A 26,852-nucleotide genomic window follows, 5' to 3' on the forward strand; every position below is an offset into this window, starting at 1 on the left:
GTATGCTTTAGTAACCACTCCCTCAACCTGTCCTGCCACCTTCAATGACTTATGCACACAAACACCTAGGTCCCTCTGCTCCTGCACCCCCTTTAGAATTGTACCATTATTCTATATTGTATCCCCATGTTCTTCATACCAAGATGAATCACTTCACATTTCTTTGCATTGAACTTCATCTGCCACTTGTTTGCCCATTCCACCAACTTGTCTATGCCCTTTTGAAGTTCTACACTATCCTCCTCACAGCTCACAAAGCTTCCAAGTTTCGTATCATCCGCAAACTTTGAAATTGTGCCCTGTACACCAAGGTCTAGGTCATTAATATGTAATGGGAAAAGCATGGGTCCCAACACTGATCCCTGGGGAACTCCACTACAAACCTTCTTCCAGCCCGAAAAACATCCATTAACCACTACTCTTTGTTTCCTGTCAATCAGCCAATTTCGTATCCATGTTGCAACCGTCCCTTTTATTCCATGAGCTACAAGTTTGCCACAAGTCTGTTGTGTCGCACTGTATCAAATGCCTTTTGAAAGTCCACGTACACCACATCAACAGCATTGCCCTCATCAACCCTCTCAGTTACCTTCTCAAAAAACTCCAGAAAGTTAATTAAACATGATATTCCCTTAAGAAATCCATGCTGGCTTTCCTTAATTAACTCACATTTGTCTATATGACTACTGATTTTGTCTCGAATAATTTTTTCTAGATGTTTTCCCACCACCAAAGTTAAACTGACTGGACTGTAATTGCTGGGCTTATCTTTACACCCTTTTTTGAACAAGGGTGTAACCTTTGCAATTCTCCAGTCCTCTGGCACCACCTCTGAGTCTAAAGATGACTGAAAAATTATGGCCACTGCCTCTGCGGTTTCCACCCTCACTTCCCTCAGTATCCTGGGATGCATCTCATCTGGTCATGGTGTTTTATCCACTTTAAATACAGACAGCTTATCTAATATTTCCTCTTTATCAATTTTAAACCCCTCTAGGGATGACTTACCTCCTCTTTCAACATTACATGGTTGCATCTTCTTCCTTGATAGACAGGTATTCATTTAATACCGCAGCTATGCCCTCTGCCTCCATGTGTAAATCCCTTTTCTGATCCCTAATCGGCCCCACTCCTCCTTTTACCACTCTTTTACTATTTATATGCCTACAGAAAGCTTTGATTTCCTTTACTGCTAGCTGTCAGTCTCTTTTCATGCTCTCTCTTTGCTTCTCTTATTTGCTTTTTCACTTCCCCTCTGGACCTTCTAAATTCTAGCTCCTGAAAATCTCTTTCAGGACCTCATCCCCTTCTTACCTATGTCATTGGTATCAATGTGGACCACGACCTCTGGCTCCCTCCCCCAGAGGAATGTCTGCAGCCGCTCCGTGACATCCCTGACCCTAGCACCAGGGAGGGAACACACCACCTTGGAGTCATGTTTACTGCCGCAGAAACACCTGTCTGTTCCCCTAACTAATGAATCCCCCATCACTACTGCTCTTCCACTCTTCTTCCTCCCCTCCTGTGCAGCTGAGCAACCTGTGGTGCCACAAACATGGATCTGACTGCACTCCTCTCAGGAAACATCACCCTCACCAGTATTCAAAATGGAAAATTGATTAGCGAGTGAGATCCTATCAGGGGACTCCTGCACTACCTGCCTGGTTCGCTTAGACTGCCTGGTGGTCACCCATTCCCTATCTGGCTGCATGCTCCTAAACTGTGACTCCAGCCATCGCTCGAGTTCCAAAACCCGGAGCTCAAGCTTCTGCAGCTGGTGACACTTTCTGCAGATGTGTTTGTCTAGGACACATGGTGCGTCCATGACTTCCCACATGCCACAGGCTATATATTCCACTCAGGTGAGCTGCCCTGCCATACCCTAACTTTACAGACTATTATAAGTAGAATAGCTTACCAGGTACTCACCAAACAGTTCCTTCCACTGCACCGAAGCAGCAATCAAATACTGGAGGGTTAAATGGGTTAAAAAAGTAGAAAAGAGGTCGAAAAATGGAGCACCTCCTCCCTCCTTCAGCGAACTCACCACTCACCAAACTCAAATCTCTACACTCAGCTTGCAATCTGCACACCGTTTCAAAACTGTTGGTAATGATTCTGCTATTTCCATTCACAGCTCCTCTGGACACAACTTTTGTTTCTTTACCTGTCCCATTACCACTTGCCTTTGCATTGTACCATCATCCCTTTTGTCATTTATCTCTCCCGTCTTCCACTCTATCACAGACTTTTCCTTTTGTTCGTTCCTACTCTTCCCCCTTTTCCCTGCCTCAATACTTGCTGAAAACCTGCTACACCTCAACCTTTTCGAGTTCTGATGAAATGTCATCGACTTGAAACATTAACTCCACAGATGGCTGATCTATGAGGAGCAGACTAAGAAGAACTATGAAGAATACAAGGATAGGTTCAGAATGATGTAGGGAATATGATGTAGTGGCAATAATGGAAATGTGGCTCAAAAATGCTGAGGGCTGGACGCTTAATATTCAAGGGCTCAAAGTGTTCAGAAAAGATAGAGAAGGAAAAAAAGGGAGTTGGCGCGGCAGTACTGATCAGGGAAGACATTGTCATGTTCGAAAAAGAGGATGTCCTTGAAGGGGTAAGGACAGAATCCACTTGGTTAGATTTGAGAAGCAAGAAAGTATGATCGTGCAACTGGGGATATGCGATAGGCCTCCAAATAGTGAGAGGGGGAAAGAGGGGCAAGTCTGCAGGGAAATCTCAGAGATATGAAAGAATTATAGAGTGGGCGTACCCAAGTATTGATTGGCATAGGGTGGCGCAGTGGTTAGCACCGCAGCCTCACAGTTCCAGGGACCCGGGTTCGATTCTGGGTACTGCCTGTGACTGCGTGGGTTTTCGCCAGGTGCTCCTGTTTCCTCCCACAGCTTGCAGGTTGATAGGTAAATTGGCCATTGTAAATTGCCCCTAGTGTAGGTAGGTGGTAGGGAATATGGGATTACTGCAGGGTTAGTATAAACGGGTGGTTGTTGGTCGGCACAGACTCGGTGGGCCGAAGGGCCTGTTTCAGTGCTGTATTTCTAAATAAAAATAAAATAAATAATGTTGTAATAAAGTAGGGGGAGGAATTTCTGAAACGTTGACCAGCACATTCTCAGTCGAACTAGGAAGGAGGCATTGCAGGATCTGGTGCTGGGCAATGAGGTGGACCAAGTGGACCAAATGACAGTGGAGGAACATTTGGGTAAGAGTGATCATTGTATCATAAGGTTTAGATTAGTAATGGCGAAGAGCAAGGAACAATCAAAAGTAACAATTCCAAATTGGAAGAGGGCTAACTTCAATGGGATGAGAAGGGATCTAGCCAAGGTGAAATGGAACCCACGACTGACAGGGAAACTACCATGGAACAATGGGTGATCTTTAAGGAAGAAATATTTCAGGTACAGGTTAGGTACATTCCAACAAGGGTGAAAGGTAGGGGAACCAAAGCTAGGGTTCCTTGGATGACAAGGGGTATAGAGAATATGATGAAATAAAAAAAAAAAGAGGGTGTGTGATGCATGTCAGGTGAATTCTTCAAGCAAGAGCCAGGCCAAATACAAAAAGTTGAGAGGGGAACTAAAGAGGAAAATAAGACTAGCAGAGACAGAATATAAAATATATTGGTAGTTAAAATAAAAAGGAACCCAAAAATCATGTACCAACATGCAAATAGTAAATGGGTAGTAAGAGGCGGGTGAGGCCTATTAGGCACGAGGAGAATGCAATATGCTTAGAGACGCTGGGCAAGGGTAGAATACTTAATCAGTACTTTGTATCAGTGTTTATTGAGGAAGAGGATACGGATAAAATATCAGTAGAAGTAATGGGTGGGGTGAAAACTGAGGGGCAGGATGTATTGGAAAGGCTGGCTATCCTTTGAGTGGATAAGTCGTCTGCTCTGGATGGCTTGCACCCCAGGCTGCTAAGGGCAGTGGGCGTGGAGATAGCAGAAGGGCTTTCTAAAATCTTCCAAAGATGCCTTGATATGGGATAGGTGTGAGAAGATTGGAAAGTGGCAAATGTGACACCCTTATTCAAGAAAGGGTGTAAGGGCAGTACTAGTCAACACAGGCATCAAAGGAGGGTAAGGTTTTAGAAAAAATAATCAGGGAATGAACGAATAGGTACTTAATTAAGGAGAGCCAGCATGGATTTGTCAAAGGCCATTTGTGCTAGACTAGTCTAATTGAAGTTTTGATGAAGTAACAGAGAAGGCTAATGAAAGGAATGCGGTGGATGTTGTCTATATAGATTTTAAGCGTGTGACAAAGTACCACATAAAAGGCTGGTTAATAAAATTTGAGGCTCATGGAATAGGAGGGCCAGTGTCAGCTTGGATAAAAAAATTTGGCTTAAGGACAGAAAACAGGGAGTTGTGGTAAATAGTTATTTTTCAGACTGCAGTATGGTAGACAGTGGTGTTCCCCAAGGGTCAGTGCGAGGACCACTGCTTTTTTTTGATATATATAAATGACTTGGATGTTGGAATAGAGAGTAAAATTTCAAAATTTACCAATGATACTAAACTTGGAGGAGTGGCAAACAGTGAGGATAATACAAATTGATTGCAACAAATCAATGATAAGTGAGAAGAATGGGCTGACAAGTGGCAAATGGAATTTAATAGAGAGAAGTGTGAGGTGATGGATTTTGACAGAAGGAATGGGGAGAGACAAAGCAGACTTAAAAGCACAGTTTTAAAGTGGGTTCAGGGACAGAGGGACCTGGGGGTTCATGGACATAGATCTTTGAATGTGGCAGATCATACTGAGAGAGTGGCCAGCAATGCATATGGGATCTTCATCAATAGAAGTATTGAGTACAAAAGCAGGGAAGTTATGCTGAACCTTTAAAAAGCTCTGATTAGGCCACAATTAGAGTATTGTGTGTAGTTTTATTCACCACACCTTAGGAAGGATGTGAGGGTCCTTGAGGGGCGCAGAGGAGATTTACCAGAATGGTTCTAGGGATATGGGATTTTAACTACAAGGTTGGAAAAGCTGGGATTGTTCTTCTTGGAGCAAAGGAGATTGTGGGGAGATTTGATAGAGGTGTACAAGATTTTGGCAAGTTTGGATAAGGTAAACAAAGAAAAACTGTTCCCATCAGTTGATGGTACAAGGACTAGGGGACCCAGATTCACGGTTCCGGGCAAGAGATCCAGAGGGGTGTGAGGAAAAACATTATGCTAGGTGAAATAATGACCTGGAATTCGCTACCAACATGGGTGGTGGAAACAGAGACAATGATTTCAAAAGGAAACTGGATGGGCACTGAAGGACATAAACTTGCAGGATTACATGGACAGAACAGGGGAATGGGACTGACTGGATTCTCTATGGAAAGCCTGCATTAGCTCAATGGGCCAATTGGCCTCCTCCTATGCCATAAATGACTCTATGACTCGCCATAAGTACTTCTTTAAATCCACATCCCATGCTATTCCATTCCACTGTTGCTAAACTCATCCATTCCTTTCATCCCTCTCATGCATCCCCCTTCCCAGTCCTTCTTCCTAGCAGATCCCCTATTTTATCCCTTGAATGCCACCATATCCTCATCCTCTCTCTCCTGTCTCATCAATCCAATGACTGCTTCATAAAGTCTCCTCTCATCGGCCCAGCACATGGGTTTGGGGAGGGGGGGGGGGGGGGGGGGGGGGAAGAGAATGCATGGGTAGTATGGAATGAGGGATGGGGTGGCATCGGAAGAAGAGGTGGGATGGGGAATGGGATGGGGATGATGAAGGGATGAAAGGAATGGGATGGGTCTGGCAGGAGAGAGCTGGCAGTGGAATTGCATGGGATGGGGATTTAAAGAAGTACTGTTGCAATAGAGTTGGAGGGGTGGATGACATCAAGGTGGGGGGAAACGGCATGGGGGGAGTAAGAAACGGCATGGTGAGAGTGAGAGACAGCATGAGACGGGGTGCGGGGGGGGGGAACAGCATGGGAGGGGTTGGGGGAATGGACTCTCTCTCCCTGGGGTATGGTCAGGCGTAGTGTCGCCTCTTTCTCTCTCTGCCGTACAGTCTGGCAAGGTGCTGACTCTCTCTTTCCCTCAGGGGTATGGTCAGGCAAGGTGCCGGCTCTCTCTCTCACTCCCTCTGGGGCACGGTCAGGGCAGGTGCCGATTCTCTCTCTCCCTCCCTCTGGGGTATGGTCAGGCGAGGGACCGACTCTCTCCCTCCATCTGGGGTACGGTCAGGGGAGGTGCCAACCCTCTCTGTCCTCTGGCTTATGGTCAGATGAGGTGTCGACTCTCTCTCCCATGCCACCTCACCCTGGTTATGGTCAAACAAGGTGCTCCATCCCTAGGGTACCGCACCAGCCTTTAAAGCAGCTCACCGATGTGCCCGTTCCTCATGCGTATACCCGATCAGCAAATGTCCTCAAGTTATTCGATCATCAGGACATCGCAGCCCAGCCTGACCCTGACACCACCTTATGTCCAAACATAGTTACTTTCTGCTGGAGTGAACTGTAGCCTCACTACATAGATCAAAGCTCCCACTTGAAACATGAACCTAACTTTGAGATTGACTAATCTGCATATCACATGCACCACTGCAGGAGGATGCAGTGTTGTTCCATAACTATCCTTTACATCATGGGGGGGACAGGGGGGGAGAATGGCAATGAGTTTGGGGGGGATGGGGTGGGTGAGTGGCATCAGATGGCATAGGTGTAATGGGGATGGGATGGCATGCAAGGAATGGAATGGGGAATGGAGATGACATAGGAAGAGGAGTTGGGATGGGGGATGGGATGGGCATATGAGTGCGATGAAAGGAATGGGATGGAGATGGCATGAAAGGGAAGGATGTAATGGCATGGGATGGGGATTTTAAAAATTACTGTTGCAATAAACATACTAATTTTACCGCAAATGGTTTGTGGTCTCTGCTAGTAATTAATCATAATGGAGACATTTAATAATAGACCACAAAAATAAAATTATTTTTTCAGGGCAAGATCTGTTGTTCAGCAATAGTTATTATTCAGAATACCATTATACTCAGTTACACCTGATTGTAACTTTTTATGGGGTTTCTAAGAGCAATTTGAGAGTGGAAAACCAGAAGTCCTCGTCAGATCAGGTGATTTCAATGATTGCTGGCTCTGGGTGGGGTTCACAGCGCAGACTGTGGCAGAGCAGTGAATGACACAACACAACTTCAGGATTTCCATGTTAATCTGTGCTTGCGCTTAATTCTGACGTTGCAGTCAGTTTCAGAGGGTAACAACAGCAAATGCTGATAGTTCACTATCAAAAATGTCCAAAAAATCTGGGACATTAACAATTACCTGTATTTTTAATTAAAGCAAAATACAGCAGATGCTGGAAATCTAAAACAAAAACAAAAAGTGCTGGAAATACTCAGCAGGTCTGCAGCATTTGTGGAGTGAGGAACAGAGTTCAGGTCAATGTTTCAGGCCAATGACCTTTCATCACGCCTGAATTTTTAAAATGCTTTTAACATAAACATCTCAAAGTGTTCCATGGAGGTGACAACAAAGCACTAACTTGCAATGAGAGAACAGTTAGATGATGTAATTAAACTCACTGATGGTCTTAAGGAAGCTTTTGAAGGTCAGAAGCGAGGCAGCAAGACTGACAATTCAGGGAGAGTGTGGAGCCAAGACAGGTGGAGGCTTGGGGAGTAAACTGCAGAAAGTAAGTTCATGGGGACTGCATTGAGAAATCTCTGGCTATTGCTCTGGAAATGTTCTGCAAAGCAAGGGGATCTTAAATAGAAGTCAGAGGACAGTAAGAGTGTGGGAGGGGATACAGTAGCTGACAAGGCTGCAGAGTATGTGTGGTTCCCTGTCCCCCAAAGCATTAAATTTAAAATCTTAGCTCGCATCTGAAAACCCTTCCACAGTTTTGACCCAAAATACACAGGAATGTAGAGTCTTAGAAAAGACCAGTGCAGCGCATCAACCTAGATTTTCTTACTACTACGGACTATGCTCTCACTTATTTGGGCTACCAGCAGCCTAGATTTTTCAATCCTAATGTGCAATAATATCTCACATAATCCTGTATCAAACTTTTGGCCTGGTACTTTTCTAACTTTCTCTTGAATTCACTGGTACAATCAGTCCCCATTGCCTCTCTTGGCAGCCCATCTCAAATATGTACCACCCTCTATGTAGTTAAATGAAAAGTGTCTGCTCAAACCATTTTCTAATTTTGGGCCTGTGCCCTCTGGGTGCAGAATCTGCAATTAAACAGCATCAACAAAAACTCATATTTATGTAGCACCTTTAACATAATAAAATGCTCCAAAGCTATTCACAGGAATGTTATAAAACAAAATGTGACATTGAGCCATATAGGAGAGATATTAGGGCAGATGACCAAAAGCTTGGTCAAAGAGGTAGGTTTTAAGGAGCATCTTAAAGGAGAGAAGAGACGTAGGGAGGCAAAGAGGTTTAGGGAGAGAATTCCAGAGCCTTGGAAGTTGAAGACACCAATGGTGGAATGAATAAAATCAGGGATATGCAAGAGGCTAGAATCAGAGGAGTGCAGATACCTTGGAGGGTTGTGGGGCTGGAGGTGATGACAGAGACAGGGAGGAGCAAGGCCATGCAGGTATTTGAAAACAATGAGGAGAATTTTAAAATCAAAGCATTGCTTAACCAGAGCCAATGTAGCTCAACGAGCATAGGGTGATAGATGAATAGAACTTGGTGCGAATAAGGACACGGACAGCAGAGTTTTGGATGACCTCAAATTTACAGAGAGTAAAACATGGAAGGGTGGTCAGGCATGCACTGGAATAGTTAAGTCTAGAGGTAAACAATGCATGGATGAGGGTTTCACAAGCAGATGAGATGCGATGGGGCGGAGCCAGGCAAAGTCATGGAGGTGGAAATAGGCTGTCTCACTGACAGAGCAGATATGAGGTCAGAAGCTCACCTTGGGTCAAATATGACATCAAAGTTGCGAACAGTCTAGTCCAGTCTCAGACAGTTTCCAGGGGTAGGAATGAAGTCAGTGGCCAGGGAACATATTTTTTGGCAGGGACCGAACATGATGCTACTGGGTCTTCCAAATATTTAGTTGGAGGAAATTTCTGCTCATCCAGTACTGGATGTTGGATGAGCAGTCTGATAATTTACAGGTAGTGGAGGGGTTGAGCAGAGCGGTGATGTTGGTAGAGCTGGGTGTCGTCAGCGCACATTCGGAAACTTACACTGTGCTTTCATATGACGTCACATGTAGATGAGAGACAGCAGAGGGCCAAGGATAGGTCCTTGGGTGTGGGGGGGCCGGGAGGTTGTCAACAAAGGTGGGAGTGTAAAGAGAAGCCAATGTAGGTGATCCTTTGGCTACTATTCGGTAGATAAGAATGGAATCAGGAGAGCAAAATCCCACCCAGCTGTCTGCCATCGGCAAGGTCATGTAAGGATCCTCCTCAATCACCTGCTCCTAGTGGCTGAAGAGCTCCTTCTGGAGTCGCAGTATGGTTTTTGCCCATCAAAAGGCACCATAGTCATGATCTTCACTGTGTGGCAAATCCAAGAAAAATGCTGGAACAATGCCAATTTTGTACATGCCCGTTTTCGAACTCACAAAAGTCTCTGACTCTGTCAACTGCGAAGGCTTATGGAACTTCCTGTTCAACTTTGACTTCCCTCAGAAGTTTGTCACTATCCTCCATCTACTCCACGATGACATGTAAGCCACGATCCTCACCAATGGAACCAGAACAGATCCTATCTCAGTCAAGACCAGGGTCATACAAGACTGAGTAACTGCACCAACTTGCTTCTCCATTTACCTTGCTGCAATGCTGCACCTCACCTCCAGCTAACCACCTGCAGACACAGAGATAATCTGCAGAACAGACGGGAAAATGTTCAAGCTACGCCATCTTCAAAATCTCTCCTTCAGTTGTCGAGCTTCAGTATGCAGACGATGTTTGTGTGCGCACTCAAGCTGAAACAGAGCTCCAGGACATTGTTGACTCCTTCTCCGAAACATATGAGAAAATGAGTGTCACACTCACAACAGTGTTACAAAAAATAGAACAATTTAAAAAGACTAGTACACTTGCCTTCAACAAGATGGAGGGCAAAGACACATGATGCATACCTTCTGCACTGAAATACACATCCATGTCTGCTAGAACTGAAACTCATTAACCTCGTCTGCATTGAAATTAAACAGACCACACGTGGATGTGAGCTATCAACCAAGTGAGCTAAAAGAAAGTGTGACGGAAAACCCACATGCCAAATGGAAAATATTAATTTCGTCGTATGGAACGTTGTCTGAGACTTTTTACTGGACATTATAAATAATTTTTAAAAAGCAGAACAGAACAGCTAAAGATGGCCACTCAATTTGCATATGAGAAGTCAAAGGCCGGCTGGGAGACAGAGGTAATTACCCAGTCTAGCTAGAACAATAGGGGTACGCTCTGATTCAATTGCCTAGAATGTTTTTTGTCAACATTGTCCATCAAAAGCCTCAACACCCATTGACTTTGAAAGAGCCAACCCCCCCCCCACTCCACCAAGTATGTTTGCAGAGAGAGAAGAACTTGGAATTTCAAAAAAACCTTCCAGAAACATATTTCAAAGAAAGAGGTGTTCACATGACATAGCTGCCTGTGTAACTCTTGAGTTTGTGAACTGTGCCTCAGAAGGAACACAGTAACTGAACTCCAAGCAAGGAATATCTCTCTCTCCTGTCTCCCTCTCCAACAAAGTCCCAAGGGAGCCTCAGCTGCAGCTAAACTTCAAATCTACAGACCCTCATAGGCAACAACCAAGAGGATGGATAAAGCCTCTCTTCGGCCTTCCAGAACCAGAGAAGCAAGCCGAATTGTGCGTGGCCCAGCGAGGATTTCAAGACTTTAACTTCAACTAAGGACACTGAAACTCAGCATTAGAATTCCATTTATTACAGACTTTACTTCAATCTCCCAAATCTTTTTCCCCTCTGTATCTATTTGTGTGTGTGCCTCTCACATGAATGTGAGTGTGAATGCATCGCGTATTTTAGCAATTTTAACCAGTTTAGAGTGATAAGGTTAATAAACTTACATCATCTTTCTTGTTTAAACTCAAGAAAACCTGTCTGATTGGATCATTCGTAATTATAATTGAGGAACAGTGAGCAAGTGCTCACTGAAGTGGTAAGCTAAATCACTGTGTTAAAAGAATAAACCCTGTTGCGGTCAAACCAGAGAAGGGGCAAAAGGGGAGCCTGAGACCCCTTCCTCACCGGGTCATAACAAAAGGCATTAGCAGATGTTCCGTCTCCAACTACAATCACTACAGTAAGATGTGGACATCCTATTACATCTTCCAACCTCACAGTCACGCAACCCCGGACAGCCCGCTTCTACCTCCTTCCCAAAATCCACAAACAGGACTGTCCTGCCAGACCCATTGTTTCAGCCTGTTCCTACCCCACTGAACTTATTTCTTCCTATCTTGACTCTATCTTCTCTCTCCTGGTATAGTCTCTTCCCACCTACATCCGTGACTTTTCTGACGCCCTACGTCATTTTGACAGTTCCAGGTTTCCTGGCCCCAACCACCTCCTCTTCACTATGGAGGTCCAATCTCTCTACACCTCCATCCCCCACCAGGGCGTTTTGAGGGCTCTCCGCTTCTTCCTTGAAAAGAGGCCCAACCAGTCCCCATCCATCACCACCCTCCTCCGCCTGGCTGAACTTGTTCTCACACTGAATAATTTCTCCTTCAACTCCACTCACTTCCTTCAAGTAAAAAGTGTTGCTATGGGTACCCGCATGGGTCCTAGTTATGCCTGTCTTTTTGTGGAATATAGAACATAGAACAGTATAGCACAGTACAGGCCCTTCGGCCTACGATGTTGTGCCGAACCTTTAACCTACTCTAAGATCTAAGTAACTACCTACCCTTCATTCTACTATCATCCATGTACCTATCCAAGAGTTGCTTAAATGCCCCTAACGTATCTGCTTCCACTACCACCGCTGGCAGCGCATTCCACGCACCCACCACTCTCTGTGTAAAGAACCTACCTCTGACATCTCCCTGAAACCTTCCTCCAATCACCCTAAAATTATGCCCTCTGGTGATAGCCCTTTCCACCCTGGGAAAAGGTCTCTGACTATCCACTCTATCTATGCCTCTCATCATCTTGTACCCCTCTATCAAGTCACCTCTCATCCTTCTTTGCTCCAATGAGAAAAGCCCCAGCTCCCTCAATCTTTCTTCGTAGGACATGCCCTCCAGTCCAGGCAGCATCCGGGTAAATCTCCTCTGCACCCTCTCTAAAGCTTCCACATCCTTCCTATAATGAGGCGACCAGAACTGAACACAATATTCTAAGTGTGGTCTAACCAGGGCTTTATAGAGCTGCAGCATAACCTCGCGGCTCATAAACTCAATCCTCCTGTTAATGAAAGCCAACACACCATACGCTTTCTTAACAACTCTATCAACTTGGGTGGCAACTTTGAGCGATCTATGGACATGGACCCCAAGATCCCTCTGTTCCTCCACACTACCAAGAATCCTGTCTTTAAGCCTGTATTCTGCATTCAAATTCGACCTTCCAAAATGAATCACTTCACACTTTTCCAGGTTGAACTCCATCTGCCACTTGTCAGCCCAGCTCTGCATCCTGTCAGTGTCCCGTTGCAACCTACAACAGCCTTCCACACTATCCACAACTCCAGCAACCTTCGTGTCATCGGCAAACTTGCTAACCCAGCCTTCCACTTCCTCATCCAAGTCATTTATAAAAATCACAAAGAGCAGAGGTCCCAGAACAGATCCTTGTGGAACACCACTGGTCACCGAGCTCCATGCTGAATACTTTCCATCTACTACCACTAAATGTCGAACATTTCTTGTTCCAGTCTTACTCAGGCCCCCTCCCCCAACTCTTTTTCCGGTACACTGATGACTGTATCGGTGTCGATTCCTGCTCCCACCCGGAACTAGAAAACGTTATCAACTTTGCTTCTAATTTCCGCCCTTCTCTCACCGTCACATGGTCCATCTCTGACACTTCGCTTCCCTTCCTCGACTTTTCTGTCTCCACCTCTGGGGATAGGCTGTCTACTAATATTCATTATAAGCCCACCGACTCCCACAGTTACCTCGATTACACTTCTTCACACCCTGCCTCCTGGAAGGACTCCACTCCATTCTCCCAGTTTCTCCGTCTCATCTGCTCTGATGATGCTACCTTCCACGACAGTGCTTCTGATATGTCTTCCTTTTTCCTCAACCGAGGATTCCCCCCCACTGTGGTTGTCAGGGACCTCAACCACATCCGGCCCATTTCCCACACCTCTCCCCTCACCCCTTCCCCTCCCTCCCAGAATCGCAACAGGGTTCCCCTTGTCCTCACTTGCCACCCCACCAGCCTCCACATCCAAAGGATCATCCTCCGCCACTTCTGCCACATCCAGCGTGATGCCACTACCAAACGCATCTTCCCCTCCCCTGTCAGCATTCCGAAGGGATCGTTCCCTCCGTGACACCATGGTCCAACCCTCCATTACCCCCAACACCTCGTTCCCTTCCCACGGCAGCTTCCCCTGCAATTGCAGGAGGTGTAATATCTGCCCATTTACCTCCTCTCTCCTCATTATCCAAGGCCCCAAACACTCCTTTCAGGTGAAGCAATGATTTACTTGTACTTCTTTCAATGTAGTATACAGTACTCGCTGCTCACAATGTGGTCTCCTCTGCACTGGGGAGACCAAACATAAATTGGGTGACCGCTTTGCGGAACACCTCTGCTCAGTCCGTAAGCATGACCCCGAGCTTCCAGTTGCTGGCCATTTCAACACCCCCACCCACCGCCCCGCTCTCATGCTCACATCCCTGTCCTGAGATTGCTGCAGTGTTCCAGCAAACATCAACGCAAGCTCGAGGAACAGCATCTCATTTACCGATTAGGCACGCTACAGCCTGCCGGACTGAACATTGAATTCAATAATTTCAGAGCATGACGGGCTCCCCCTTTTATGTTTAGTTATTTTTTATTTTCTCTTTTTTTTGGTTATTTTATTTTAGGTTTTTTTAGTGTTTAGTTTGCTTCTACTGTGCCTTCTGTTCTTTAATTTTTTTAATGTTTGTGCTTGGAGCGCTTTGTGTTTTACAGTCTATTCAAACCCTCTCTGTCTTTCAGCACATCATTAACATACCATTTGCCTTTGTTCCATGACCTTCTGGTCAGTTATTCTGTGTGACCTTGTCCTATCAACATTGTCCTTTTGTCCTTCTGTTATCTCTTGCCCCACCCCCTACTTTACTTGCTTCAAATCTTTTAAATTTCTAATATTTGTCAGCTCTGAAGGGTCACTGACCTGAAACGTTAACTCTTGCTTCTCTCTCCAAAGATGCTGCCAGACCTGCTGAGTATTTCCAGCATTTCTTGTTTCTATTTCAGATTTCCAGCATCTGCAGTACTTTGCTTTTATTAAGATGTGAACATCCCTCATCTTATCGAAATGGGCTAAGATCAGAAGCCATTGTTTAGCCCCTCAGGAACTGAAAGCCTAAAGTCACATGGGTGAAGCAAACATTTTATGAATTTACCTTTAAAGGTAATCTTTTTGGAGAACAAAGGGTGCCAATCAGTGATCAAGACGCCAGAATATCAGTCTGGGATCTCTTGCCACAGAGAGACTATCGAAAGCCATCTTGAATTCCAGCATAAGGCTGACAGCAAGAGCAAGACCAATTCTGGCTAAGGCAGTTGAACCCTGCTGAGATGAGTTGGCAACCAGCTGCCTTTTGAACAACTCCTCCATCTGTGCAAATTAAACGAAGAAATACCAGCACCTTCTTTGAACTGAAGTATTGACTGCCAGGAGACTTCTTCAACCCAGCAAGGCCAAGACAACCAGCAAAACAGGCCTGCAACTTTAAAATTTAGCTTCCAAGAGGATCCCACAGTTTTGTTCCTGAAAACAGCAGGCTTTTACACTTTGAACTCTTAACGCCTCTTACCCTTTACCCTATCTAACTTTTCTTGAGTATGCATGAGAGTGAATGCATGCGTGGGTGGTGTTGCAAACATTTCAGGTGATTATTATTCAATAAATATTTAATCGTCTGTTTTAAATTCACGAGAAAACCTGTCCCTGTCTGTTTATTTGGGCAACAAAACATAGGGGCTGAAACACTAGTTTAAACAAAAGCACTATCTGTGGTCAGTTGGGAGGTGACCAGTGGAAATCAGCGATGCCATTTTCCATCTGTCCATAATATGGGTCTTTCACTAAGCACTTGGAAAACAAATGTTATTGTTCAACCAGCTCCCACAGTACAATACCTACCCATGTCAATCAAGATCAATGGCAAGGTCCTGGAAAACGTGGACCATTTTCCATACCTTGGGGCCTCCTTTTGGCGAAGGCAGACATAGATGACGAGGTTCATCATCGCATCCAATGTGCCAGCTCAGCTTTCGGCCAACTGAGAAAGAGAGTATTTGAGGATCAGGATCTCAAACTTGAGACTAAGATCATGGTTTACCAGGCAACAGTGGTCCCTGGGCTTCTATATGCTTTGGAGACTTGGAAAACTTATAGCAGGGACCTCAAAGCAGTGGAGAAGTACCACCAGAGGTGACTCCACAAGATCCTCCAAACTTGGTGGCAAGAAAGGCAGTCCAGCAGCAACGCCTTCTTCCAAGCCAACCTGCCCAGCATCGGGGTGTTAATCACCCAAAACCAGCTCTGCTGGGCGGGACATTTCATTCACATGCCTGATACCAAACTCCTGAGGCAGCTGTTCTACTCAGAAGTTAGTCGCAGCAGGAGACTCCCAGGAGGACAGTGGAAATACGTTAGAGATGTTTTCAACGTATCCCTGAAGAGATCAAACATCCCTGTCAACTGGTGTTGAGTCCCTGGCTCGTGACCATCCTAGAATGAGAAGGCTCATTCGGGAAGGTATTGTACACCTCTAGGGACTTCCATCGGGAACATGCAGAGGTGAAGTTGAGGCGTCAGAGGGAGCGCACAAACTTCCAAACTACTCATCTACCTGACCCTTCAAGCATCACTTGCCCCTCACGTGGCAGAATCTGCAGATTACGCATTGGACTTATCAGCCATCTCAGAACCCACTGAACCGGAGTGGAGCAAGTTATCCTCAATCCCGAGGGTCTACCTAAGAAGAAGGGATGAAGGTAGAGAGACACTGGAGGAGGATGGTGGTAGTCAACTGTGTCAAAGGCTGCAGACAGGTCAAGAAGGATGAGGAGGGATAGTTTATCTTTGTCACAGTAACACAGAATGCCATTTGTGACTTTGATAAAAGTCATTTCAGGTCTTTGGTAAGGTAGAAACCTGATTGGTGGGATTTGAACATGGAGCTCTGGGAAAGATGAGCTCGAATTTGGGAGGTGAAAACACATTCAAGATACTCTGGAAAGGGAAGCAAGGTTGGAGATGGTAGTTCGCAAGTATGGAGGGGTCAGGGATTGGTTTATTGAGGAGCGATGATGGCAGATTTGAAGGGAGAGAAATGGTACCTGAGAAGAGAGAACCATTATCAATATCAGCTAATACAGGATGCAAGAAGGGAACAAAAACAAGAAATGCTGGATTCACTCAGCAGGTCTGGCAGCATCTGTGGAAAGAGAAGCAGAGTTAACGTTTCGGGTCAGTGACCCTTCTTCGGAACTGACAAATATTAGAAAAGTCACAGATTATAAACAAGTGAGGTGGGGGTTGGGCAAGAGATAACAAAGGAGAAGGTGCAGATTGGACCAGGCCACATAGCTGACCAAAAGGTCACGGAGCAAAGGCAAACAATATGTTAATGGTGTTTTGAAAGACAAAGCATTAGTACAGATTAGGTGTGAATATACTGAATATAGAACATCAGCAAGTGCAAACCTGAAGAAAAACAACCTGGTTTCTTCAGGTTTGCACTTGATGTTCTATATTCAGTATATTCACACCTAATCTGTACTAATGCTTTGTCTTTCAAAACCCCATTAACATATTGTTTGCCTTTGCTCCATGACCTTTTGGTCAGCTATGTGGCCTGGTCCAATCTGCACCTTCTCCTTTGTTATCTCTTGCCCAACCCCCACCTCACTTGTTTATAATCTGTGACTTTTCTAATATTTGTCAGTTCCGAAGAAGGGTCACTGACCCGAAACGTTAACTCTGCTTCTCTTTCCACAGATGCTGCCAGACCTGCTGAGTGAATCCAGCATTTCTTGTTTTTGTTTCAGATTTCCAGCATCCGCAGTATTTTGCTTTTATGCAAGTAGGGAAATTGGGTGGTCAGCAGTTTAGTGGGAATAGGGCTGAGAGAGCATGGGGTGAGTCTCATGGGCTAGATGAGCTTGGAGAATGCATCATGGGAGATAGGAGAGAAACTATCTGGAGAACAATGTAAGTTCAGGGTTAGGGCAGGTGGCAGTTTGGCTCAGTGGGCTAGGGGAAGGGAGGGAAGTGGCAGAGGCAGCTGATCAGATGGTTTCAGTCTTAGTGACAAAGAAGTCCTTGAGCTCCTTGCACTTACAGTCATAGAGAGATACAGCACTGAAACAGGCCCTTCGGCCCACTGAGTCTGTGCTGACCATCAACCACCTATTTATACTAATCCTACATTAATCCCATATTCCCTACCATCTACCTACACTAGGGACAATTTACAACGGCCAATTTACCTATCAACCTACAAGTCATTGGTGGTGGGAGGAAACCGGAGCACCCGGTGGAAACCCACGCAGTCACAGGGAGAACTTGCAAACTCCACACAGGCAGTACCCAGAACTGAACCCGGGTCGCTGGAGCTGTGAGGCTGCGGTGTTAACCACTGCGCCGCCCAATGTTAGAAACATTGAAAATTTACAGCACAGAAGGAGACCATTTGGCTCATCGTGTCTGTGCCAACTGAAGAACAGCTACCAAGACTAATCCAACTTTCCAGCTCTTCGTTTGTAGCCCTGTAGGTTACGGCACCTCAAATGCATAACCAAGTATTTTATAAATGTGATGAGGGTTTCTGCCTCTACCACCCATTCAGGCAGAGTTCCACATCTCCATGACTATCTGGGTCAAAGAATTTCTCCTCAACTCCTCTCTAATCCTCCTGCCAATTGCTTTACGTCTATGCCCCCTGGTAATTGACCTTGCTGCTAATGGAAATAGGTCCTTCCTATCCACTTTATCTCGGCCCCTCATAATTTTATACACTTCAATTAAATCTCCCCTCAGCCTTGTTGTTGGAGGTGAGGCTGGAGGAGACGAGGGAGTAGAGTTTAAGACGACAGTTTGCAGTAGAGAAAATAAGCCAGCTTTGTATTCCAAGATGATTCTGAAAGTGAGCAGTTTCAGCAGATGAGAGCAGGAGCTGATAGTATTTTATGTGGTCTAGCCAGATCTGGCCATGAATGGCTAAACCAATTGTCTGCCAAACCCATTCAAGTCTTCATACCTTGGACTTAAGGGAGCTGAGATGAGGGTTGTTCCAGGGACAAAGACCAGGCTGAGAAACATTAATAGTTTTAACGGGAACTAGAGCATTCAAGGTTGTGTCCGTCCTTGTTGAGCTGGAAATGTACGGATCAAGAAAGTTCTCCTGAGCACAGTTCAGAAGTTTTTCCCCCTCTCAGCCTTTTACATTATTACTATTCCAGTCTATATTAGGACAATTGAAGTCCCCCAATTATTGCTAATCGATAGTTCTTGCACCCCTCCCTGCGTATTTACCCCTCTATAACCTTCCCACTAGTTGGTGGCCTATAAAATACTCCCAGTATTGCAATGGTACTTCTATTTTTTCTTAATTCTAACCAAACAGATTCTGTCCTTGACCCCTCCAGGACATCCTCTCTCTCCAGCACAATAATATTTTCTTTAATCAGTACCGCCACCCAAATTCCCTTCTTTCCTGAACACCTTGTATCCAAGAATATTTAGTACCCAATTCTACCCTCTTTGGATCCAGGTCCCCATTATCGGCACAATATCATATTCCCATGCGGCTATTTGAGCCAGCAGCTCACCCACCTTATTTACCACGCTTTGTGAGTTTACACATATGCATGTGATTTTTTAAGAAGTTAAGACATTAAAATAGTTTATATTTTTAAACAAAATTACATAATTATGGGTTTTGAAGACCAACACTTAGCAGGTTTGAATAATTAGTATACACATGTGAGCTCTCATCAACTTGTCAAACCTATATTGCCAGCTGGAAAATGTAAATATATCAGTGCAACAAGAGAAAAATCACAAAGAACCTTTCTTGATATGCAGATCTCAAGAGATGTGATGCAACCATCTTTCATCTACAAATACTAATTAACTTTATTCATATCTAGACATGGCAAAAGGGAAAATATTTTCCACTGCATAATATAAACTACAATTTTTTGATGATGGTAAAGTACACTGCATTTAATCATTTGATACCTGAAAAATAAACAACTTCTGATCAAGAAAGTTCTCCTGAGCACAGTTCAGAAATTCTTCCCCCTCTCAACCTTTTACATTATTACTATTCCAGCCTATATTAGGATAATTGATGTCCCCCCAATTATCGCTACTCTATAGTTCTTGCACCCCTCCCTGCATATTTGCTCCTCTATAACCTTCCCACTAGTTGGTGGCCTATAAAATACACCAACTAATGAGTACTTAAGATCATAAGAAACAGGACCAGGAGTAGGCCATACAGCCCCTCGAGCCTGCTCCGCCATTAATAAGATTATGGTTGATCTGATTGTGGCCTTAACTCCATTTTCCTGCTTACTCCCAATAACACTCAAAAATCTGTCTAACGCAGCCTTGAATATTTTCAATGTCCCAGCATTTTGGGTAGGGAATACCAAAGATTAATAACCCTCTGAGAAAAGAAAAATTCCTCCTCACTTCTTAAATGGGAGACCCCTTATTTTGAAACTCTGTCCCCTAGTTCTAGACTCCCCCACGAGGGGAAACATCCTCAGCATCTACCCTGTCAAACCTCTTCAGGTTATCTGTTTCAATAAGATCTCCTCTCATTCTTCGAAACTCCAATGAATATAGGCCCAATCTGTTCAATATTTCCTCATAACACAACCCGTTCATCCCAGGAATCAGCCTAGTGAACCTGCTCTGAATTGCCTCCAATACAAGTATAACCCCTCCTTAAAGAAGGACACCAAAACTGTACGCTGTACTCTCGGTGTGGTCTCACCAGCGCCCTGTACAGTTGTAGCAAGACTTGCCTCTTATACTCCATCCCCCTTGCAGTAAAGGCTAACATTCCATTTGCCTTCCTAATTACTTGCTGTACCTGCATGCTAACATTTTGTGATTCCTGCACAAGGACACCCAGATAATTCTGTAATGCAGTATTCTGCAGTCTCTCTACATTTAAATAATATTCTGCTTTCTATTCTTCCCATCAAAGTGACCAAAGACAACCTCATAATTTCCCACATTATACTCCATCTGCCAAATTCTTGCCCACTCATTTAACCTATCTATATCCCTTTGCAGACTCTTCGTGTCCTCCTCACAACTTCCTTTCTACCTATCTTTGCATCGTTAGCAAATTTGGCTATATACACTCGGTCCCTTCATCCAAGTCATTAATATAGATCACAAATAGTTGAGGCCCCAGCACTGATCCATGTGGCTTTCCACTAGTTACAGTTCGCCAATCAGAAAATGACCCATTTATTCCAACTCTGTTTCCTGTTCGTTAGTTAATACTCGATCCATGCTAATATATTACCCCCAACACCATCAGCTTTTATCTTGTGCCGTAACCTTTTATGTGGCACCTTATTGAATACCTTCTGGAAATCTGAGTCCACTACATCGACTGGTTCCCTTTTATCCACCCTGCTTGTTACATTCTCAAAGAACTCTAATATATTTGTCAAACATGATTTTCCTTTCATAATACAATCAAGCAGAGTCAGCATGGTTTTATGATTTTCTAAATGTCCTGCTGCGATTTCCTTAATAATGGATTGCAGCATTTTCCCAATGACTGACGTTAGGCTAACTGGCCTATGAATTCCTGCTTTTTGTCTCTCTCCTTTCTTGAAGAGAAGTGTTACCTTTGCAGTTTTCCAATCCGCTGGGACCTTTCTAGAATCTAGGGATGTAGGAATCGAAGTACTGCTGTGGAAGGCTCAGTTACACCTGTTTTAACCAACTAATCCTTCAGGGAGCTCGAACAAATTATTTTAACTTATTTAGATAATAGAGGAGGATTCTGGATACTAGGATGTGTTTATTAGAGAGTTGTGGGTAAGCCAATTTTCAACTGCAACACAGAATCCGAATTGTGGCTTGATGAAAATACAACTTTTTAATATACTGCCACTCAGATTATGGTTTTAAGTGGTGGACTATATTATTTTTGCACTATATAAATAAATAATTTAACTGCATAGATACACTGCACCAACTGTCCATCTTGTTGTCATAATTTTTATAATTACCTGGTGCAAAGAGTCTCCTGAAAGCAACAAGTGACTTACCCAGGTGACAAAACAATGCCCCACATCTTCTGGCAGCTGCTCATACTTCTCCAGCTCTTTCAGAAATAAACTGCAAAGATATTTTGAAGTACATAAAATCAAACAATTGAAAAATATAGTTTCAATTACGGTTTACAACCAGGATGCTCTGCACTCAGATCAATATGATGAGGATATCCTGCCAGTCAATTTACAACTGGCTTGTAAAGGAGGTGGACAATGTTTTGATAAAGATTTCAAATTAAAACCCTTAATTCATACTGCACAGTTTATATATTTTCTTTAAAAGAAATTCAAGCAAATTTATTCTAAAGGTAGAACTGTTCACTTTTATTTACCTATATAATCTATCTATACTTACACATTTTTACTGCACCAAAATTTCCCTTACTCTAATTTGTTGCAGTATCTTGTAAACGAAACATGGTTGTAGACTTCTAGACAAACCAGTTAACCCCATCCAAACCAATGGTATTATGAGAGCTAGGATACGTATGTCAGGCTCATTTAGCTGTACTATGGAAAAAGCTGTTGAAGCATCCACTTGGGAAATCCTCAGCTGAGTCATTATAAAACTGGAAATGTGCGAATGTTCAGAAAACTTTCTTGAAAGCAGTCAACAGAGTAATGCTGGAGCTTGGTCAATTAAATGCAAACATGTCATATAAAGGAAATAGAAACATCTTCTAGTATATGTCTATTATTTTAGCATCTGCATTCTGTCCATGATGCTACTATCCAGATTCTCATGCTGCATTCTCCCATTCGTCACTTGCCATCACTGGCCTCCATTGCGTCACTAACTCCAATTAATTCAAAATCCTCATTTACAAATCCTTCCATGGCCATTCTATTTCTGGAATTTCCTTTAGCCCACGACAGCTGGTGCCTTCTGCATTTCCAACTCTGGTCTCCATGTAACCCCCTCCTTCCTTCACTCTACATTTTATGGCAGTGCTTTCAGCCAACTTAGCCCTACACTCTGGAACTCTCCCCCTATCTTCAAACCATACTCAAAACCTACCCCTTCAACTCTTTCATTAGTTACCTCTCCTATTATTGCTCAGTATTAATTTCCTTCCCTGTTATGTGCTGTAGACATTAATGACAAGTTGCTGTTGATTATAATTTGAAAACATGCATTTTGCACCAGCATTATGTATTAGGTAGTTTTTCAAATAAGCTTTATTTCAGAATAATGGTGAGGGTGTTTGCAATCATAGATGGAAGTTCATTCTAATTCATTATTTTTAATTGATCCAATGTCTGATGATGGACAAATACTTGGATTACAATCCAATCAAGCCTTCAACTTGCTGGATGTTGGAAGTCATTGGGCTGGATTTTCCCAACCCTGTGGAGATAAGGTTGGAGACTGGGGCAGGGGGATGACCAGGAAAATAGGGAAGAACCATGTCGGGACAGCTCCCCAACACCTTTCTGCCACCGGGGAACTAGCCTGGGACGGGCTGGGAAGAGGACTGTCTGCCTGCCACACAGAGGCGGGCAGCCAATTAGGGTGATTAAGGCCCAAATTTTGCAGCGTCACCAGAACTTTCCCACCGGTGGAATGGCCCCCTCACTGCATGCAGAGACCGCCATCTCATTGGAGGTGGCCTCCCTGTGGCAGATGAAAGGGACATTGGAGCCAGAAGCTCCATGCCCCAATGATGGGGTTGCAGGGATGAAAGACCACAATTACAGCCATGCCCAATCCCACGGAGGGATTTCCCCTCCACCCCAATGGCCCAAACGGTTTCGGGATCTTTTAATCATTATCTTCTCTGCAGGCAAATGAGGGTGCCTCCATGTTGAGGCTCTCCTGGTGGGACTGCCAAGACTCCAGGGCTGCTGGCTCTCTGATTGGGCCTGCAGCCTCAGGGACCCGCATACTGTCCTCAATAGGATGGCAAGTTTGGAAGCGGCCAATTAGGAGGCTGCTACGCAGGAAGTTACCAGCCAGTCTTGCTGCTAACAAGTTTGGGCTCCGCACCCCATATGGTCCCGACATCAGGGTCACAAGGCCTGCAGTAAAATTCTACCCATTATTTCTATGAGAAGAGAAACATAGGTAAATGAACTGAGTTTGATGAGAATCACGTCCTTCTCAAGTTTGATGACATTATCCAATAATATAATGTGTTGAACTTCACTTATTTTATGTTTTAATCCTCGCAGCTGCTGCTGCTCACGTCTGACTCCATCAGGTGTTTTAAGCTGTCTTTCTCCTAAAAGGCTGACTTTTGTTTCCCCCTGCAGTGTGGACCAGATCGTCCATAATATTTCAATTTAGTCTTGTTTGAATTTTTGTTTTCCAATAACACATTTGTATATTAACGGGGCTACAAGTTTATATTCAAATGCAGAAAGTTATCAAACAAATCATTTGACAATGTTCTAAATAGTTCTAAAAGTCTTCTATGTTGCTGAGGTGTGCTATTACTTAGAAGATGGGAAATTATCCCACCTGACCTTGGGAAGCTTTTCACAGCATGACTGCGATCAGGTGATTCAGTGGAGTAAGGCATCAACATGACATTTCACCATTCCCTGTGACAATTTTATTTTTATTTAGAGATACAGCACTGAAACAGGCCCTTCGGCCCACCGAGTCTGTGCCGACCATCAACCACCCATTTATACTAATCCTACACTAACCCTATATCCCTACCACATCTCAACCTGTCCCTATATTCCCCTACTACCTACCTATACTAGGGGCAATTTCTCTTCTTTTTCTCTTCTCTTTGGCCTCCTTATCTCGAGAGACTTTGGGTAAGCGCCTGGTGGTGGTCAGTGGTGTGTGGAGCAGCGCCTGGAGTGGCTATACAGGCCAATTCTAGAGTGACAGGCTCTTCCACAGGTGCTGCAGAAAAATTTGTTTGTCGGGGCTGTTACACAGTTGACTCTCCCCTTGCGCCTCTGTCTTTTTTCCTGCCAACTGCTAAGTCTCTTCGACTCGCCACACTTTAGCCCCGCCTTTATGGCTGCCCGCCAGCTCTGGCGAACGCTGGCAACTGACTCCCACGGCTTGTGATCAATATCACAGGACTTCATGTCGCGTTTGCAGACGTCTTTAAAGCGGAGACATGGACGGCCGGTGGGTCTGATACCAGAGGCGAGCTCGCTGTACAATGTGTCTTTGGGGATCCTGCCATCTTCCATGCGGCTCACATGGCCAAGCCATCTCAAGTGCCGCTGACTCAGTAGTGTGTATAAGCTGGGGATGTTGGCCGCCTCGAGGACTTCTGTGTTGGAGATACGGTCCTGCCACCTGATGGGGCAATTTATAATGGCCAATTTACCTATCAACCTGCAAGTCTTTGGCTGTGGGAGGAAACCGGAGCACCCGGCGAAAACACACGCAGACACAGGGAGAACTTGCAAACCCGGGTCGCTGGAGCTGTGAGGCTGCGGTGCTAACCACTGTGCCGCCCATGCAGGTCAATTCCAATATACTACCCTTGACAAAGCATTTTGAAGTTTTTGAAGTGAGGATTTATTATGCTTGGATAGACGACACAAGAACATAAATCTCTTCCTAACATCATCCCAGCATCATAAGAAACATAATGGGTAATTTGAAAAACAGATTGTTTATGGTTTATGTTGCAATTTGTTCCAAGAAATTCCAAATGTGTGCTGTGCAAGAAAAATATTGCCAAATATGAAGCCTACTTACTTATTATGGAATTCATAGATTTCCTGCATGTTACCAAATATTACATGTTCTTTATTTACAATCCCAGGTGGAATTTCATCTACACCGCTCGTCATTTCCCAGAGATATGTCTAGTTTGGAAAAAGAAAAACATTTTTGAGGAGTGCACACTGAACACAGTAATTGTAAGCAGTTATATCTTTATCAGAGTGAAACATCATTAATTAATAAGAATTTCAGAAACTTCTAAAGCAAATGGTCACGCTCTCTCTCTCTTGAAAAACTTATGATCCAGGTAAAAGGACAGAATGATTTTTTAAATTCTTCTCAGAGTTATATTTGATAATGCTTAAAGCGTGTTACTTTCAAGAAATCCACACTGAAACAGTAGTTTCAAGTTTCTAAGCAAGATCTAGATCTGCAAATGCAGTAGTTTCTGGTTCTCATCATCCAGAGTAAATGGTGCCAATAGATGACAGCCTAGTTTGTTCAAAGTCGGACAAATGTTAAAGAAAACTACTTCCGTGAAAATACTGCAACCGTAGCTGAAAAAAAATTGATTACAAATTTTCAAAAATAGTGAATAATAGTGAATAAATCTATGCAAGACTTCATAAAATTTTCCAAACTAATTTTTAATATTAATGTTATTTTTAAAGTCATTAAATATACCACTCAATAAGTGGAAAAGACAACAGAGTTACAGGATTTCTGCAACATAGCACACCATTTCTATAAGTGTGTCCTATAAACAGTTATAATAAGATAAACTTACTTCCAAACACTCCCGAAGATCTCGCACATAAGCTTTTTCAGTTTGGATCAGTTCTGCCATAATAAACCTGAGGACAAAGCGGTCGATTACATTGTCGGAATTCATAACTATTATTATTTTCCAACTAGAGTCATAGAGAGATACAGCACTGAAACAGGCCCTTCGGCCCACCGAGTCTGTGCCGACCATCAACCACCCATTTATACTAATCCTACATTAATCCCATATTCCCTACCACATGCCCACAATTCTCCTACCATCTACCTACACTAGGGGAAATTTACAATGGCCTATCAACCTGCAAGTCTTTGGCTGTGGGAGGAAACCGGAGCACCCGGTGGAAACCCACGCAGTCACAGGGAGAACTTGCAGTGCCCAGAATTGAACTCGGGTCGCTGGAGTTGTGAGGCTGCGGTGCTAACCAATGTGCTGCCCAAATTGCTGAAACCCAGGACTGAACCTGGGACCTTTAAATCTTCAGGCTAACGCTCTCCAAACTGAGTTATTTCAGACCCGCTGTTTAAAAATAATCTTAATCAATTCCCACCTACCCACTCTGACTTAAAGAAACCAAATTTGTATTAGGCATTTAACAGTCTCAAGGTTGCATTATTTCACCAATTATACACGACTTAAAGCAGAGAAGCCAACATAGTCTGAGCATTAAATATTAATAATTTTGACAAATGTTCTATCATTACTTCTTCATAGAATATTCCTTCCATTTTACAATAAATATTAATTTACAGTGCTATTAAACATAGTCAACATTCATATGCCAATACCCATGACTATAGATTTGTAAAGATGTAAAATGAGTAGATCCTGTAAAACAATTAAATACAATTTTGTTTTCCTATATCAGAACTGGGAAACTCAGACAACTTGACAGAAATCAGAACATAC

At 43.9% G+C, this 26,852-nt stretch overlaps 1 protein-coding gene across 4 annotated transcripts in view; it reads right to left on the reverse strand.

Annotated features, from left to right (window-relative positions):
* The window catches only part of LOC137384483 (triple functional domain protein), an 873,575-nt gene that overhangs the window by 286,993 nt on the left and 559,730 nt on the right, over nt 1–26,852 (reverse strand). For all 4 annotated transcript variants that reach the window (XM_068058645.1, XM_068058631.1, XM_068058625.1 and 1 more), the window contains 3 exons: nt 25,947–26,013; nt 25,193–25,302; nt 21,511–21,580 (listed from right to left, as the gene is read on the reverse strand). In XM_068058645.1, the coding sequence (XP_067914746.1) occupies nt 21,511–21,580; nt 25,193–25,302; nt 25,947–26,013 (247 nt within the window). The remainder of the gene's footprint in view (nt 1–21,510; nt 21,581–25,192; nt 25,303–25,946; nt 26,014–26,852) is intronic.

This window comes from Heterodontus francisci, chromosome 2, assembly GCF_036365525.1.
Source record: "Heterodontus francisci isolate sHetFra1 chromosome 2, sHetFra1.hap1, whole genome shotgun sequence".
Taxonomy (NCBI): Eukaryota; Metazoa; Chordata; class Chondrichthyes; order Heterodontiformes; family Heterodontidae; genus Heterodontus; species Heterodontus francisci.